The 19,549-nt window shown below is 41.1% G+C and overlaps 2 protein-coding genes across 3 annotated transcripts in view; both read left to right on the plus strand.

Annotated features, from left to right (window-relative positions):
• The window catches only part of trpc7b (transient receptor potential cation channel, subfamily C, member 7b), a 34,146-nt gene extending 24,516 nt beyond the window's left edge, over nucleotides 1-9,630 (plus strand). The window contains exons 8-12 of one of the 2 annotated variants that reach the window (XM_029847638.1): nucleotides 1,428-1,623; nucleotides 2,215-2,436; nucleotides 4,624-4,707; nucleotides 5,298-5,373; nucleotides 5,836-9,630. In XM_029847638.1, coding sequence (XP_029703498.1) covers nucleotides 1,428-1,623; nucleotides 2,215-2,436; nucleotides 4,624-4,707; nucleotides 5,298-5,373; nucleotides 5,836-5,975 — 718 coding nt within the window. In that variant the 3' untranslated portion in view covers nucleotides 5,976-9,630. The remainder of the gene's footprint in view (nucleotides 1-1,427; nucleotides 1,624-2,214; nucleotides 2,437-4,623; nucleotides 4,708-5,297; nucleotides 5,374-5,835) is intronic. The other variant, XM_029847639.1, reaches the window with a different exon arrangement.
• Nucleotides 9,631-17,804: 8,174 nt separating this feature from the next.
• Nucleotides 17,805-19,549, plus strand: part of LOC101061199 (protein diaphanous homolog 1) — a 68,121-nt gene continuing 66,376 nt past the window's right edge. The window contains exon 1 of the mRNA XM_011610573.2: nucleotides 17,805-19,360. The gene's annotated coding sequence lies outside the window, so the exon portion shown is untranslated. The remainder of the gene's footprint in view (nucleotides 19,361-19,549) is intronic.

Genomic DNA, 19,549 nt, shown 5'->3' on the forward strand with positions numbered 1-19,549 from the left:
ATCATGACCACAGACTATTATCGTCTTTGTGGTTCATCATTTCAGTTTACGCATTTTTATGGTCTCTGTAGGCTTCAGATATATGATATATTATTTAAAGAGAGAGGGCTCAGATGAATGGTTTTCAAGCCATTTTGACCAAAATCACCTCCCTGAGCTCACTTGGTTGCAGAATATGCTGGCAAACGTGTGTGAGCTGAATAGTGAGTGTGAGGGTGGTATTGCTGATAACAGCCTGAGGTCACTGCCACAGTCATGACAGCTGTTTTGAAGCCTGAGCCAAGTATTACAGGAGAACAAAACGTGGCGTAGGAGATGTTTGGGTTTACACGTGTCTCAGCACTCAATATGGCAATACTATTGTTTATTTCTCTCATTTTTCATCTAATTTAAATGATTGTTAGAAGTTATCCCATACATGATGGAGTATATATCCTGTGACACATTTATGGGTTAAACTGTAAGGAAATTAATGATTTGAGATGTAGTTATTAATATTCTGGTACAGACCATTAGTCAGGAAGGAATTTCTAATGTGGAGCACAAGTCACTGATCGTGCAGGAGGGAGTTCTCTCTGCAAGATGGTCTTGGGTTTGTGTCTCATTTGAGACAGGTCATGGTTAGAGGAAATCTTCAGGAAAATGTAAGAAAGCCCCTTTTGCTCTCAGCCTATTCATTTTAGACAGTTTAAAGAGCGCACTCACGCCACTCTGGTCTGGCAGGTTAAACGTTGTGTCTCCGTCGGAGCTGAAGCACTCAGAAGATTTTTGTGTGGAATTGCAGAGCATCTGTGATTGTGTTTGCGTCTGCCTTCATGTCGCTCCACACAGGCCCATGGAACTGTTGCTTTGAAAGTATTGAATGCAGAAGATGCTAGATCAGAAGGCTATTGATCTTCTCCCCTACAGTTTGTACCTCCAGCCCCCGTAGCCATCCTTCCAAGCAGCTTCTTCCAACCTGGGTCACAAAGAATATTTACCGACATTCAAAGTCAGTGCACACAGATGGAGAGCTGTTTTATCTCATTTCAGACACTGGGCTGAATGCAGCCCATCACTCCAAATGGAGATTGGACTGTAGAACTTTGGGTGGAGTTTTTTTTTAATGCATTATTGTGTGTGTGTGTGTGGGGGGGGGGGGGGGGCTTGTGCTTGGAGTAAATTGAGAACCAAATTACTCATTTAGGAACAAAATGGGGACATTTGTGGGTAGTGAGGACATTTTGGCTGGTCCTCAAAACTTCAAAGTCCTGTTTGAGAGTTAAGACTTGGGTTTAAGGCTGAGGTTAGAACTGAGTTTAGTAAGTTAAAGTAGGCAGCTGGGTAATGTGTCTTTTAAGCTTCTGAAACAGATAGAAATACGCGGGTATGCATGTGTGACCAGTGCTGTCCTCTTACTCTCATCTTTTCTCTCTGGTTCCTTGCAGAGTGGAGGAGAGTTTCAAAACTCTTTTCTGGTCAATATTCGGGCTCTCTGAAGTGATCTCAGTGGTGCTAAAGTACGACCATAAGTTCATCGAGAACATCGGCTACGTCCTGTATGGCGTCTATAATGTCACCATGGTGGTCGTTCTCCTCAACATGCTGATTGCCATGATCAACAGCTCGTATCAGGAGATAGAGGTACAGTACGTGAATGGGGGGGTTTGATGTTGTCAACAAGTCAATAAGGATTGTGGTTTGATCTCCTCAGTGGCGATGGGAGGATTCAAGAGAGTGAAAATGCCAGGAACCTAGAAATGATCAATATGGTGTAAACAAACAAAAGCTCGATACAAAACAACAGCAGAATTTCAATGTGAAGTTTTCAGAAAAAGAGATGAAAGATTTTTTATTGTGGTATTACGAACTGGTACATTGTGATAGAATATCTGCACTGAGAATAAAAAAAGATTTCTTTGTCTTCAACCAACATCCACCCATCCTAACCCTACAAAAAGATGAGAAGAGAACAATCAGTCAGTTGTTGTTAAAGCATTGCTTAGTTTTGTGCAGTGTTGCATTTTAAATGCATTTAAATGGCGTTGTGAATGTAGTAAATGTAAATATAAAAGAAAGACCAGCACTGGACCATCTGTCTTCTGTCTGACACTACTTTGTTTGCTAACTGATACATTTTTCTCTCAGGTCACTTTTATTATTTCATCTTAAATTGCACCATAAACAAAGTATTTTTTTTTTAGAAAAATGGAATATTTTTGTTTGTTTTCACAGGAGGATGCTGACGTGGAGTGGAAATTTGCGCGAGCCAAGTTGTGGCTGTCCTACTTCGATGAGGGTCGGACCCTCCCCGCCCCCTTCAACCTGGTTCCCAGCCCAAAGTCGTTCTATTACCTGGTCCTCCGCACCAAATCCTGTCTGATACGGGTCTGCAAAGCCAAAAACCGCCACCATGCTAATGAACTGGAATTGGGAATGTTAAAATCCCAGACCAAGGTAAGACAATCATGTGTGAATGGACCCCCTTATTCTGAGAATTATATGTGAGTCAACTGTTCTTACAGTCATTATTTACTGACAACATGCAGTTTTGTCTTTGTTGCATAGAACCAAACCAGGATTCCACAACAGTTTTGGTCTACTTCTTTTCAAATTTACTCTTTTTCCTTTAGCACGGTTTCTTATTTTTTGCTCTATTTTATGTTCTCCCGTCAATTGGTGGTTGTTTCCAAGTTGCAATAAACCAGCAAAGTCAATCAGAAACAGGAGAAACAAGCTTTTATTTTCTTTACTTGGGTCACCAGCAACGGTTTGTAGCACGATCTTGCATACATTTTCTGCATTTATTTATCAAAAAAAAGTCGAAAGTATTCCCACTGTGTTACGTTCACTTTTACATTCCACCTGTCTAAACTTGTCCACCTGAATAAAACCATTGTAATGGAATGAAGATTGTGCGTGAAGAAAATCCCACAGGCCATTTAACACAGAATCAATCTTATCAGCGAGGAGGCCCACGAGTCTTTCCTCTGTCTGATTCCTGGATCACCTCAGCCATTAGTCAGACCATCGGATCTGCCTGTGTCTGCTCAAACGTCTGGACAGGTTTCGTACGGCGGCGAGATAGGTTACACCCTGCTGCTTCCGTGAGCTCCTAAACATCTCTGCAGCACTGTCAGCCTAGCTGCACAGCCAAGCAGGTTACAGCAGGCGATCAATGCCGAGCCTAACACCCCTCCACACTACACCGCCGAGAATGTCAACCGAGGTTTAGAGAGAGGAGCTGGGTCTTTCTGAATCCTTATTGTTGCTTCTTTTCAGCCTACCGCTCCGACTGTTGCTACCATTTGAGTGAAACAGTTCATTGTCATGTTGACACTATTTATTGAACTATTTCTTGTTGATAAAGGCTTTTAGCATAATTTTATATCAAGGCAAGCTCATGACACGTGAAGGCAGCAGAGGGCAGAAAAGCACATTGTTGAACTGGAAAGGAAACAGCTACAGTGGTGGGTGTGATAGTCGCTGGTCTTGATTCAGTATCAGTTCTGGAAAACTGATGTGGTCCATTCTGAAAACACAATAAAAAAATTATCCTCTGTAACTCATTCTTCAGTTTGTTTAGGTCAGGGCTCTATTGGTTTATATGTTAAATAGAGATGATTTCCCCCTGCTTTTTTCAGCAAAATGTTTCAGAAGTTTGCTCTTTACCGCATATGTGTTCAACATTCTGTTCATGTGAATACAATTTGGCATCCAGAAGACTTTAAATTCAATTGAAATTCTTCCATTTGAGCACAAACACACACTTGTGCGCAGGGCTGAGCTGTTGTTTGTTCAAGGTGTGAGCAATATGGAGGAGAATGAATCTGCACATGCCTCTGTTTTACCCTATTGGTGGACTGAAATATAAATATAAACTAAAAATGAACTGAGATTATTTTAATTACATGTTAAAAAAATACTGATGTATAGTTAGTGTTTTTAAATAGAAGAAACAAGGAGCTGGATATCATGGCAGTTCAGCACAGCCTTCCATCAATGGTAACAGATCTTCCTGGGTCTTTTCTGGAGACACACCCACATCCTTCTTTATTTGCTTCATTAATGGGATGTCAAAGGTCATCATTCCAGTGACCTCAGGTCAAAAAGAACAAAATAACATGGTTTTTGGCATTTGCTTGACTGTGAGACTTAAATGATTATAAGTCCTACATTCACATTTTCTGTTAAATTCTGTCTTGATTGGGTGAAGGTGAGTTAGCCAACAACACTTTCCAACAAGTGTAGGAAATAGTTTTGCTCTTTATGGTGTTTTAATGTGTAATTAGTATTTGTGTTTAGGTTTTTATTTGAATTTTCTGGTTTAAACATAGTTGTGCTGTATCTGCACATACCTATAACTAAGTTAACATCAAATGAATCCAGAATTTATATCTTGTGTGACACTGAACATACAGTCAACAGGTTTTTATTGTGCATAATAACCTTACTTGAGAAATAGATACATGTTTACATACTGGAAACATATGATCTGACTCTGCTTTAAAATGTGAAGCTGTTATTTATCTGTCCTGCCATTTTTTTTTTTAGCTCCACATTTTCAGAGGTTTCCATCCTTAACGATTGCTCAGCCGTGACATGATGTTAACACTAAATTGTTTGTTTCTCTTTGTGTCGCAGCAGGACGAGCGCTTCAGGTCTTATCCACATCCAGGAGAGGAGTTCATCCCCAGGAAATCCAGGCAACACCCAACCAGATACCAGGTAGCTTTGAAGAAAAAAAAAGGAATCAAATCCAAGCGCATACCAGACTGTGATATGATAGAATAAGTCAGGAGGAGATGTGGAGAGAAACAACAGAGAGAAGGATCAGACAGGAAAACATTTAACAAGAGTTTGAATGAAAGGGCAACGACTGAACAGCAGGATTGAACTGTGTGAAAGGATGGCTAAAAGGAAATAAATGACAGAAGCAGAGGCAGAGCCTAAAAAAAGCTGTCACTAATGAGCCATTTGAGGGAGATCGAAAGCCAACCCTTTGTAAGGGAGAGAGAGAAATATCACTCTGAGGAGGGATGAGATTCTCACCTTTTTTTTCAGAGGGAAACCTTCAACACCGACCACACCATACACTGAGATGTCTCCTGATTAGACATTTGTATGATGACAGTTATTGACCCACATGCATGTTGCAGCTTTCACTGTCTGCTTGTTTGAGCTCCGACAGCTGCCACAGAATGCCTTTAATGGCTGAAGATCAATACTCAAGATCTGAGACGCCGTTCCCATTGAGCGCCGTTCGGTACCGCGCCTTCTTTTTTATTTAATGGTCTCCTTTGCTCTCTTCTCCACAGAAAATTATGAAGCGCCTGATTAAGCGCTACGTCTTGAAAGCTCAAGTGGACCGAGAGAGCGATGAAGTCAATGAAGGTGAAAACAGCCTCTCCATTAAGACACACGCTCACTGTTTGGTCAGGGTGTGCATGTGTGTACACAGTGCATTGTAGAATCCTGTGTGTGCAATAATGGAATTTTACTAAGTATATATACTTAATTACTCTTGCTAAGCATGGTAGCCTTTGGGGTCAGCTGTTCTTGTACCACCACATTTGCATTCTGTATAAAAACCACATTCATTATCACACACTCAAGTAATATTAGGGATTTTCACCTGCACCATATTTATATTTCAACATAATGCATCATTAAGGTAAACCTACAAGGCAGGATACCACTTTAATTTAACCCCATAAAAATATTTTAATGACGACTGTGATGATTTTATGACAATCACAGGACTGTTTGTCTGACAACACAGTTTTTTGTTTGCATTTGTATTTGTGAAGGCTTGTGTTAATTTTCCTCCTCTGTCTGGGTGTGTCTGCATTAAAGGTGAGCTGAAAGAGATCAAGCAAGATATTTCCAGCCTCCGTTATGAGCTCCTGGAGGAGAAGTCCCAGGCTGCAGGGGAACTGGCTCTTCTCATCCAACAACTTGGTGACAAGTTTGGCAAGAACACCATGAGACATTGACAGGGCTCACAAGGAGGAGTGAGAAAGATACGGGAGGGAGGGAAATGTGGAAAAAGATAGAATCAGAAGCAGCGGGTATTGACAGGAATACACAGGATGAATAACTTAAGGGGAAACTGTGAAATGAAGACTGAATTAGTGCAATTGAACAAGGGGTCAGAGGTGAAGTAAGCCCAGTCAGAGTGTGTTTGTTTTGACAGCCGAATACTAATTAAAGTTAGCATGTTTGGGTGGTGAGAGTGGAGGGGAAGCTAATGCTTCCAGGCTGAAGGGCAGAGATGGAATTTCGAGCCCAAGGAGCAAGAGCATAATAAGCAGCACAAGATGTGAAGAGACACCACAGGGCAAACGTCTGAGGCAGAGTGACAAAGAGGGCTCCCACATCTGCTGCCAAAAGATATCACCTCCCCAAAGGAGAGAACGGGCAGTCAGGGAAGGGGTGACACCGAATCTGCTTTGAGGCAGATGTGGTTCTGGCTGTGGAGTCGCGGAACTTCGGTGCTTTTTGGCAAACCAGCCCACATTTATATCACCTTTAAAGAAAGCACAGTTCCACTGCCCTCCTTCGATGGCACAGGGCAGTGAAACTGCTGCTTATTGTTTGGTTCCAGCTCTTAACCAACCTTGCAGCCAGGAAATGGAGCCGAATGCCGGTTTGAAGAAGAGAGGGCTGGGGAATCCTGCGCGCTGGGCACTGGGAAGGGTTACAGCTGTTTATCACACACACTTAAAAGGTCAGCTTTGTTTCTGCATCGCTTTATTTACTAGGCTATCTAATTAATAATCAGTCAGAGTTATTATGGCATACCGTGAATTATAGAGGCTTCCATGTGGGATGTCTTACCACAAATTGCCTTTGAATGAAACCAGGCATCTTCATTGTTAATCTCACTTATAGTATAGTGTCACATAATGCCAAAATTGTTGATATTACAGCGAACCCTTTGATAGCACATGCCAAGTCTGAAGCAAACTCGAGGGTTTGAACATACTTGAAAGGCAACGAGACAATAAACCTTAATATGACCTAGAAAACTGTTGTTGGACTATTGTGGATATAATGAGTGTCATTGTTTCCCTGCCGCACAAAGTGTCTTTGTGAGAACCACGTCTTGGATTCTTCAAAATGCTGTAATAACCAAAATGCGGTTTGTCCTTGCTCTGTTTACTGCTGTAAAATTCAGGAAGTCGGGTTTTTATGAGGACAGCTGGAAAATCTAACCTTCAAGGCATCACCGTTGTACGAGATAAGGAAATGTGTGAAATGCAGAGATGCCATATGTCATCAGAGTGTAATACAGTCGGATTCTGTTGCAGGAGCTGCGTGGATGTTTTGTTTTTGTCTGGCTCTGCTACAAGGAGATGCCAGGATCCTTCCTTTAAGATCATAATTTTAATTAGAGGATCCTGTTTGTCAATTTTACAGTGAGGCTGACCATCTGCTTAATTGTCTCGCCAAGTAAAAGTCAAATATACTATAAACAAAATACAGGTGGAGGTAGATATATATAGGTTACTAAAGTTACAGTATGTTGCTCTCATAGCAGAAACTCATTTGCATTTTGACTGTACGTAGACAGTAGCCCTTGCCCCATGATTTATATTCTAGCCTGCTCTTCAACACTGCCATGATTCAGCAACTTGCAGCAGGATTCTCTTATTATTCTCTCAGGATTCTCAAGACATTATTATACTTTGAGATAGCTTTAGGTTTTTCTCAAATCCTCCTATTTGATGACTTGCCATTTTGTTCATCGCTTGCTTCTGTGAGAAGCACCATTCTGTGGTCTTAAGACACTGGCTGTGTTTGTCTCCGTGTTGTCACTTAAAATCATACGTTAATCCTAAACAGATGGAATGAGCTCCCCAAAGATGTCTGCCGTGCACTCCAATAATAGAAGTACATTATAGATTCTATTCCATTTGAAAAATAAAACCTTGTTCAGCTACAATGCCTCAGTTATATTACTGTGTTATTCTGCTGATGTGATCAAATTCCCCCTTAAGTAGGAATCAGTGAGGTTTAACGTGTTTAGAGAGACGTTGTTATTCAAAATTAGATTTTGCACTTCATACATTATTGAACAGACAAGGTGAACTCTTATTACAGTTGCAAATGTTAAAAATGTATATATATATATATTATATACAGTAGGTTAAATAAATGTCAATTAAACTATATGAGAAATGTAAAATATGATGATGACTCAACTCTTATTAAAAATAATAACATATATGATGGCAAGTATGGATGATGAATTTATTCATTTAATAACCTGAAGAAAAGAAGCTTTTGAATTGGTGTCAATCTGGACTGGTATACTCTCCAACTAAGCCTCTTTTATCCTCACGGGTGTATTCTGAAGTTGTTTATCCCAAATTTGTTACAAATATGTATATATGTCACTTGAATGAAACCCAGAGGCACTCACGGGTATCAAATTGAAATATCTGTCCTGTTTCCATTGGGAACTCTCCTTTTGTAAACAGAATTGTCTTTCATGATGGCATGTTCAACTCAGTGTAGGTTTTTACGAGGGGCAGCACCAGGCACATCTGTTAGCACTGGTTTGAGGGTAGATGCCAGGAAAGGAGGCGGGAGGAAACACAACTAGCTATGTTTTGAGACAATACAAGAGCCAGTGTGAGCGTGTGCAAATTGTTTAATATTCTATGAAATAGCAGATTTCTCCTCATATTAAGGCACAGAGTGAAAACGACCTGAACAGTTAAGTCCTGCAGTGTCATAAACAGAGTTTTCTCCAGGTGCAACTTTTTGTTTCTTGGTAAATTTGTGTTGATTGGTATAATCTGCAAAAATTCTGGCGTAGATGTTGTTATTTACTGTGTCAAGACTGCGTGAAGCATCACTGGAGATTGCCTCTCCTGTAGATCTGACGCCTCTTAAAGAATCCAGCCCGAGTGGAGGGGCATCTCTCGATGGGCTGACAACCAGTTTGTTTAAACACATCGATAGAGCGGGGCTGAATGTCACAGCGATGTAATCATTCAGACACTGCAGACTTTAGGCTGTCTCGAAGCAGGTGGAAACGGGCTCTTCTGATACGGAGGGTTTTAACAGAAGACAGCTTGCAGATTAGCACATGATTTTGATACACAGCCATGGATGTTATCAGGTAAAGCTTTTCTCTAAATCACCCAGAAGAGAATTGTTCTCACATGAGCTGCAGAAGAGCAGAATTTTTTATTTCAATGGAGAGGGGAAAAAAGAATGAATGTAGAATGAACGAATAAATGTAGTCCAGCCCACGTTATCCATGTAGCAGCTTGAGCTAGACATTTTACTGCCATTCAAGTTTGTTTTTTATTATTATTAAATGTATTGGCTTTAAACAGTTCAAGGGGTTTAACATTAAGAGATATGAGGTTCCTGACCATTTTAAAAAGCTTTCATGTTAATCAGAATCAAGTTATATTTAATGTATGTTTAATGCTTTGTGTGAGAGAATAAAAAGCAACTATCACCTGTATTCATACCAGGATAATGGGAAAAACTAGAAAGGTTTTAATTTTTCATCACCTGATAGACAAATAAAATGTAGTACTGTATTTTTAACTTGTACTCAAAGAATGATCATGAAAGAAAAATCTTGTATATTGTGATATTTTTCAATCATTCGATTAAAGAGACTATGCCCCGAACTGACTGTTTAATCACAGGAGCATTGCATGTTTGTGCTGATGGAACAAGCGGAAAGTGCTTTGCTGTGCACTGGTACGTGCACACTCTCAGAGATGCAAATGCACACACAAGAATGTCCTTTCCACATCTGAACAGTCAAGGTCTGCACTCTCATCATGCACATCCTGAGTATGCAGAACTGCACTTGCATGCACAAGGACATCTCAAACATTCATAGTCTTTTAAAAGATGGTGTGAATGCACTGACACCATTTACTAAGTGCAATTTTCCCAAAATGTACTATACTCTCCTATGACATGAAACATAAAATTCAAAGAAAATATGTTCTCGCCACAAGCAAAAGCATAGGTGTTGAACTTTGCTCATCATAGAGCCTGAGAGATGTGATTGCAGCAGACTTAACAGGCAGTGTTTATGCTTTACACAATGTGCCCTTGTGTGATGTGTAAGATATGACATAACGTGTCAGGTATCTGGAAGGTCATCGGGCCAAAGTGGCTCCATAACATAGGTGCAGGGCTTTCTCTGCATCATCTCAAGGTGTCACTAAAAGGCTCCCTTTTATTGTCGTGTCGTGTCGTGTTGCACAAACGCCAACAAATCTCATAAATCCTGTCACCTAAACGCACCATACATGGTCATGGGTGCATTTATTGCCAGTGCCTTCAATCTGTGACATTTTTATGAAAACATTGCAGGAGCGTGCACACAGACTCATATCTAAAACAGACACATTGTCTAGTGTAGAATTTTCTTTCTATCTCATCTTTTAAATAATAAAAAACCTCAGTTCTCACATTGCTGACAGCTGCAAGTAGGTGTCTGGACATTATTAGCCATGAGTCATACAATTTTATCCCTTGATTAATACAAACTTGTAGGTATGTAGCTTTAAGGAGAGAACATAATGTTCTGCCTTCTTTCACTAATCTCATTCTTTAGATTCTAAAAACTAAAACTAAATTAATTAAAACAGTGCTAAATGGTTGAAAAGATACAATAACTTTATTCTAACATAATTTATCTTTTTCACTGGATTTTTATGAAGAAATCTGAATACCACACTTAAATGGTGTACATATGCTTGCAAGAAGAGCAACTGTACATGAAGATTTTATCCACGTTGTAATTGGGAGGAAAGGTGATTTTTCTGGTTGGGAGTCAGTGCAGAATTTAGTCACTGTTCAGGCAGATTAGGGTCAGGCCTATAATCGCCAGGAAGTGAGTGTGTGGGTGATGAAAGAGGATACGCTATGATTCAACCACCAGTGCGCAGGATCAAATGTCACCCATTGTGAAATATCACTGATCGAATTAAAAAAAAGGTTTGGTGTCAATGGATGTACTTAGAGTTAAATAGACCATGAAATACTATTCACTATTAGAAGGGCTGCTCTTTAGACAGACCCATGTCTGCTGCCGCACATGTTCTGGTGCTAAAAATGAGAGAAAAAAGGATTTTTTTGCAATCCCGATTCATTCCCCCATGAGAACGTCTCATGTCAACAATCTTTATTTGACTCATTAAAAGCTGTGGTGCTGTCTCTAATAATTAATAAATAATAAACCCTCACTGTAGGAGTGCCTGATATGCACAAAAATGACCAGAAACACAAACATGACAGGAAATGAGATTGTTTATTTCATATTGACACAGTTGCTAACAGACAAATCATCCAATTACTACACTGACTTCAGATGGAAGATTCTGATGATAAGGAACACTCCACACCACCCCTTCATCCCATCCTTCCACCCCTTCTGGCTTTTATTTTTCGGTCTCCCTCTCAGTAGAGAAGTGAACAATGTGACCTGCTGCCCTTGGAGGACAGAGATTCCAGGGATTTAGAGGAGATATGAGGCGTTCTCCAAGACTATTGCCTGAACCCCCTATTGAGACAAACTTGGCAGCATGTGCACACATACCTAGAGATATGTTTGCAATATTCTAACCTTTTATGAACACAGACAGCTTCGACCGTGTGTATTCTTCCAGTTTTGCATACACTCTTGTGCTTTGTATCTGCCAGAAATCTGGGCACATTAGACACTCACTGAAGTGCAAATACTCACATGTGTGTGCATGCTCATGCACCAAACTGTAAACGTTTCAACACAAACACAGTACATTACATTTTGAATTTAGAAGGCCCTATGCAATTCTGTAATGTTATTTTATCTTTTGACTTTTTTTTTTTTTTATACATAGCCGACAACACCGCGTCCCCATCTTTGGTGAAATGCCAATATTTAATTTCTGGAACAGTCACTGGGCTGATAGAGTGGATAAGGAAGCGGCTGTCAGAAAAAGAGCCCCATCGACTACTTATTCATTTTTGAAAGCCACGGCGCACTGGATCAAGATGGATGGAGGGATTAATATGACAACTCACTGACGAGCCTTCCAGGTGGCTCTGGTAGCCCCTGAGGATGCACTGAGAAATGAGAGTACACACAGCCGTGCTTGCACTCTTAATTGCAGGTGTACGACACAAGCGCACATGATAAATGTGTCAGGTAAGCCTATGGCATTGGACAGATGGTTTTTCTTTTTATCAGGAAATCATGACATGTAATAAAAAAGTGTTTCCCATGACTCAAATTCTGACCCAAGCAATAAAAAGTGTATTTTTTAAGACAGATCCCTAACTTAATGTTTCACAAACCACTGATTTAGCACTGATTTAGCACTTCAAACATGTGAGGGAATGAACATTCTCGCTGTGAGGTGTACGTTTTTATGTTGCTGAATTCTGTTGCAGCTGTGAACACTTTAACCCGAGTCCCTACCCGAGCAGCACAGTTGTGGTCCAGGCCTGAATCTCATTTCTTTCCTGCTGCGACTTCCCAAAATGCTGAGAATGACATAAATAGATTCAGTTCTGTATATTAAACATGCAATTGAAGCTGAATCGATGGCCCAGATTTTCTAGAACGCTGCAACATTTCGTAATGTCACATCAGAGCATCTATCTGAATTCGTGAGCGAAGTCACTATACTGATATACTTGTTAGTCTTTTGTGCTTTGGCTTTGTGTGGTGAATGTGTGATGGATGGCATTGAACCTGTCTGATGGCAGAATGATGGAGCCCCTGTGGAGTCCAGACATAGGTGGTGGTGGAGGTTGATGGCTCTTAGAGCCAGAGGCTGCTGAGACTGATGAGGCTGTGAGGACAGAGCAGTAATGGGGGAGGCACAGAACACGATGCGATGGAAACCAAACTCAAAGGCAGAAAATTGTTATCGTGGCAACTTTTCCTTTTCATTCACACCATCGCCACTGCGTGTCTTCGGTGTTCCCATAATATGGTCTGTGTTGAGTATCTGTCGCAGTGTTCCGGACAACAGTGAGTAATGCTGATGGAATGAGATACAGGAACCACCGCCGCATTTCCTGGATTGTAAATACTCGCTCATTCACACTATGCAAAAGCTGCGGGTGAGTGCGAAGAATAAGTGAGACAAGGAGAGGAAGTTATGTTTATAACAATTCCAGCTCTGCTGCTAGTCATATGCAGCAACATTTCCCGTAGCTGTATTTATGTATCTACAACATAGTTTCCCTTTTATGGGCCAACCATAGCTGCTCTGCCATTTATCTTCTGACCAACTTCTTTTTCTAAATTCTGTTCTCTGTTGTGGTTTTGCTTCTTTTACTCACCCACTCTCACCACATCTTTTTAAAAAAAACTTCCATGTCATTTTCTGTTTGTCCCGATAAGGCCTCAGCTTGTCTACTTCATTTTCTGTCACACTGAGTGAGTGTTTGGTGCTCCCTTTGTCTACGGGAAAAAGAGCTCCACACCACATGTGCTCACACATCGACGTAAACTCTCCGTCTTTCACGGGAAGACTGATTCTGTTATTTCCCACCTGATCTCCTTGTTTTCCCTCACCACTCTTCTCCTTCCCTGCACTCCGTCGTTACCATTTCATCAAGACTGTCTGCCTGGGGCATCAGGGGTGCATCTCTGCTTTACTGCATGACTACAGGGCCAGAAGCATCCTCCTTATATTCAGACAATCACCCATTTACTAGGATTTAATCCCTCTTCTTCAGGCCCCATCGGTGAACCTAAAAATTCTGAAATCATGTCCATTTGATATGCAGATGAATACAAATATCAGTTCTAGGCTATTTGAACTATAGCTAGTTCAGTCCTGGGTAAAAAAATAAAGGAGAGGGTGGTTTTAATAAAACTACATTTTTTCTGGAAATGCTTAAAGTAGCAGAATTACTGATAAATTTGATCTCCACAAATTCAGGTAATTATCATTCATTGCTCAAGAAAACTTTGTGATACAATTGAGATGATTAATTGTCATTAGATACAGTTCAGAATTAAATTTTTAAAATTTGTCTCCACGGCAGCCAACAGTAAAATCATTCGTTTACACTAATGACTGAGCAAAATAACCTGCTTTTACTCATACTTATATATTCATTATACTTGACATTTCTACTTACATTTTCCCTTCATGGCATCATTAGATTGGAATATTAATATCATGCACAATATTTCACAGTGCAGAACTAGTGCAGTTCTGAATACTTCACCACTAATATCCTGTAGTCAAATATATTTGTGCCTAGATGGAAGCATTTTTCATACTTATATAACACATACATTTACCAGATGTGTTTGCTCACATGCAGTGGATGCTCCAAAAGGATACCATATTTGAGTGTATATCAGTGACAACAGTACAGCTGCTGCTCATTTTGATCCTCCATTTCTAGTTTCTACTGCAAAGGAAATTCTGTGTCTTTCTTTTCACGCCTCCCAAAGATATGAAGCAGCATTTGGTGCTGTGGCGGGATAATCAAGTGACTAATTGTAGAGCGTCTGATTTTTGCCAATGGGGGTGTTTGATGCGCTCGCTAGCAGAAGGAAATCCTATTTTGCTGGGCTGATTTTTTTTCCTGCTGAGGTTAAAAAAGATAAGAAGGCAACTGAAGGAGAAAATGGCAATGTACTATAAATTTTTGGACTTTGAAAATTTGTGTGTTGATGTTTTATGTGTGTTTTTTTTTTAAATTATCTTTTTAGAAACCAATTTCAACCAGTAGGTGTCCATGGAACAATTTTCGATGGACTAACTGTTAAAAGTAATAATTGTCAATGAGTCGAACAAGTCAGCGGAACAGCAGGCTCTGGGGGAGGAATTAGAGTAATGGCAGCAGAGGTAAGTACTCTAGTGCATATTAGCACTGCTTTTGTTTGTGGTCTTTATCCATCCTCACTTGCTGTGTGCTGTAATGAATTGAGTAAAATTTCATGATGTGAACAAGAGGCAGAAGGCTTTGAGAAAGGATTTTCAAAATGTTGATCCTCTCCTTCCTGGAAATAATGAAATAAGTGTGATTAAGGGAATAAAACAAAGCCAACCCCTGAGCAGACCCAATTCTGCTGTTAGCTGACAGTGCAGATGAGCGTTTGTGTGTTTTATCATTGAGTGTGTAGTGAGAGAGAAAGAGGAGGAGGTGACGCTGGTGTGTGTCAGCCACACACACATAATTCATGTTGACATCTGTGGCCTGCCATTCGCACTGGTTCTATCTCACCATTGGAACCCTAAAGATTATCTAAAGGACACTCACCTCGCTTTTGTTTATCTCAGCACCACCGAACTACATAAATGTTCCTCTGGTTTCTCTCATTTTAAGCTCTTGGTGGTTCATGGTTGAGTTGTCTTTCCCCCCTGCTTTTTTTCATGGATTAAAAGGATTAAGATGCAAAAAAAGGGATGGAGAAATGGACGGGGAGGCAGAAGAGGGGAGGGAGAGACCTGAAGAGAAGAGAGGCGAAACGACAACCCAATGAAAACCAAAAAATATTTAAAAAAAATCATTGTAAGGAAATTAGAGTCATGATGAGCTGTGATTAAACTAGCCAGTGAAGAAAAGGTTCTACGCTGTGATTCTGTTCATTTGTAAACACACAAGAGAATGAACTGATTGTAAAGTCTGGTGATGTCAAGGAGGCCTGGGAGCATCAAGCTGATTAAGGGCCTTAATGAAGTCTATAATGGTAGAGGATTACAATTCATAGCTCCTAATATAAACCCTATAGTCATGGGTTACACCTAATTAGAACGTCCAGCAACACCTAAGCATCACTAAACATATATTTACATTTTTGTCACAATATCTTTCAATGTCCTGCGTCTTCTGTTTATTCCCAATACATTCATCTTCTTCCTACCTAAGTGTGTGTATGTCCGCGTATGTGCGCATGCGTGTGTGTGTGTGCCCTCTTTGCCTGCCAGCCATTCTTTTGTGGCAGCACAGGTGCAGATGAATATGAAGTAGATCAGTGGAGCTTTCAAGGTCCTCCCCTTTGTATGTATGCTCATGGCTGAAGCATCATGTACCAAAGGGTGAACTGGTTTCCCTTCTTCATCTTTGGCACCTGGGTATTCAGTGTGGAGCACCAATGATTACTCTTTTACCGAGAACATACATGTATGTTCTAAACACGCAGGCAGGGTCATGAGGGGTTCAAGTGCAGTCCCAGTGCTTTTCAAGTGTCTCTCAAAATGAATCCACTATAGGTTCACCACCTGGTAGACCTGCCCTGAAATGTAATCACTTCAAGGTCTCGCACTGCCTCACCAATCTCACACTTCGTTTTGCTCTCTTGTCAAACTAGTGTGAGACATTTTCCACACTGTCACAATTATCCAAAAGTGACTCTGAGTCTGATTAGTGTATAAAAGATTTAGAGACATTTCTTCTTAAGTGAATGACAAACCTAACACAAATTGAGGATAGATAGATAGATAGATAGATAGATAGATAGATAGATAGATAGATAGATAGATAGATAGATAGATAGATAGATAGATAGATAGATAGATAGATAGATAGATAGATAGATAGATAGATAGATAGATAGATAGATAGATAGATAGTGACTTGTGTTTTCCAAAGTGATACAATTTGTCCTGTGCCTCAAACTTCCTAAAGCCCTTCGCCGGATCTGCAATTTCTGTCTCTACCCCTCATTCTCCCCTCCCTCTCACTCTCTCTCCCCTCCCTCTCCAACTGTAAAGGAGTTGGCTTGTTCCTGTGTTGTGCCCTCCATCACTCTGTCTCGTTTTAGTTGAGCTGAATTGAAGATCTCATAAGGTCACAGACGGACAAATCCATCTCTGTGTTTGTGACGACCATTAAAAAGAACAGGCAAAGCTTTTTTCCAGGGCGCACAGGCTATGGCGATGTCGTAGCGCACGCCACGACGCACAGGAGGACGTGTGCGCACCAGAGATCGCAGTTGAACTTCAGCACCTCTTCAGAGTCCTTTGGATATTGTCACAGCTGCCTGCGACAACGCGCCCAGCGTTTCACCACACGCGTTTGGATCTAACCCGCGACTTTGGATTGGCTGATGCGTTCTTTCAACGCGGGCTCAGTGTGCGCGGTGGATCCGAGCGGACTGGTTTGATATTAGCCTCATATGGTCTGCAAGGGGTGTGTGTAAAGCAACCGCCTTGCCGCGTCTCCACAGGGCTTCCTCGGTGAGGCTGGAGCGGACAGAGCTGGGGGCGCTGAGGAATGCGGAGCCGGGGTTTTGTCTTTTCCAGCCCACCTGCGGAATTCTTCGCAGCGCACAAAGTGAGTCATTTCTCCAACTGGTTCGTGCGTATTAATCCCCTTGTGGGAATTTGTCGTTTTGAATACATGCATGTTTACTTATCTGTCTGTGTCCTTGCATTAGACACCAAGCAAGGGTGTAAACTCTTTATCTTCACATCTTCCAGCCGACTAACGCAGCCGGTAATTCCGCGGGGTGCCATGCTGAGGCAGATCATCTTGAACTCCACAGAAAGCCCAGACTTCGACCTGGCGCTCATGGCCCAATCCGCCACGCACAGTCCCGCATCATTGAACGCCTCCCACGGGGGCTCGGTGAGCGTGACCGGTCTCCTGAGACCCACCACCGGCCGAGGGGGAGGAGGGCTCCGGGAGGGCGAGCTCCACAAACCGGACTTGGTTACCTACATAGTCATGTGCCTGCTACTCTTCCTGTTGGTGCTGCTTATTGTCTTCTTCATCAACTGCCAGCTCCGGAACTCATTTTTTGCTTCCATGCCATATGACAGATCCCTCAGAGAGGCCCGGACCTCCTACAAGTAGGCTGGATCCTTGGAAAGAGTTTATGTCTCAAGATGTGACACGTATTGGGAATAATGGACAGTCCATGGTAGACATGATGGTTGTCCTGAAAGCCCCCAAATCTCGGAACCATCACCCTGACTGCGCCAAATTTTATATATATATATATAGTGCAGTAAGTGTTCGTAGGCAGGTGTACAAATATATCTCCACATCAGTGAGGTTATTATGATAAATCATCTGCGACAAATGTAAACTTTCTTCGGACGCCAACGTGCTTTTTAATACCCCATCTTATTCATGCGTATAACGCATTTCCATCCTTTTACTTTACTATGGCTTCGGCAAGATGATCCTTTTATTAATGTGACTCATGCATGAGGGTGTTCAAATATTCTGTACATAAAAAAATGTTCATATCGTGTCTTGTCGTGAAAAGAGAACCAGGGCAAAAATTTCCAGCGTTCTGTCGATTGTGAGGTGATGAAATGAAAAACTGTAGGGCCCACATGAATATGCAAATGAGCTTTAATGTCTTCTCGTCCCCGCCTGCTTGAAATAATCATTCTGCTGATATGAAAGAGCAAACTACAGTATTAATCGTGAGGTTATTTGTGTTTTTTTAGACCACAGGGGCGTGCACTTTAACTTTTAATTAAACATCTCCTCCCAACTCACCAAAGCCCCAGAAAGGAGACTTGATCCTGAAGTTTATGACAAAAGCCGGACGATAAACCAGACTCCTGTCAGCTCCAGTAGACACTGATGTGCAAATCCTCTTCAATCTTGTTGTTGGAAAACATCCTTCACATTCCAAGACAGACAAATGAACCTCAGTAAGCATTTGCGCACACAAGCGCTTGTCTGAAGGTGCTTCATGCCCCGAAACCTCGCATTTCAGGTGCTGTTTATAAATCTCAAAAATAAAATAAAACTGGCGGTGGGGCAAAGTGTGCGTTCAAATATTCATCCACTAACCACATAATGCTTCGTCTGAGACTTAGCTTTCAGCTGATGAGATAAACGCAGCAATTATTGTCTGCTGCGCGTAATCAAAATATCTTCTGGATCAGAGAAAATAAATATGGAATTGCTGGAGGGAGGTTGTTTCTGCTTAGAGTGGGCTTATAATGATCGTGCACCATGCGCACACGGATTTTAGAGGTGTTTAAACTGATGCATTCACTAGATTTAAAAGAAATGCGCTGTGCGCTTTCACGTTTCAATTATTTACTGCATTAATCCTGATATTTGGATGATCCAATCGCCCCTCACTGTAAGCTGTGTATCAAAATACAATTATCATTTCAGATATCAGAGGAGAATATAAAATATGCTACATCACAACTCCTCACACAATTCTGGAGAGCCTATTGCGTCCACTTCCGCTTGGTGGCGCTCCATGTCAGATTAATATGATTTAAACGCACGACCGTGCATAAAATGCAGGCTGAAAAGTCACAGTTAATCATTTGTCTTGCTTGTTCAGCAAAGAAGAGAATGTTAATGATGGTCAGCATTTAATAAATAAGTTCTACAACACTTGGGAAAATCTGCTTCAGGTCCAGGAGGAGGCAGAAATATGGACCTCAGACAGAAGGTGAGTACTAGGGGGAGTGCGATGGAGGTGATAAGAGACCAATGTTGTCTTGAATAGCCATTAATTACAGGTTGTATATTATGAAAAACAAAAAAGGGAAAATACAGTTTATTCCTCGAGTGGGCTGACCTTTAGCTATTTGCTCTCTTTCTAGGATTTATTTAACTCTCACTGCCTCCTTGTTGACAC

This window comes from Takifugu rubripes, chromosome 14 (genome assembly GCF_901000725.2).
Source record: "Takifugu rubripes chromosome 14, fTakRub1.2, whole genome shotgun sequence".
Taxonomy (NCBI): Eukaryota; Metazoa; Chordata; class Actinopteri; order Tetraodontiformes; family Tetraodontidae; genus Takifugu; species Takifugu rubripes.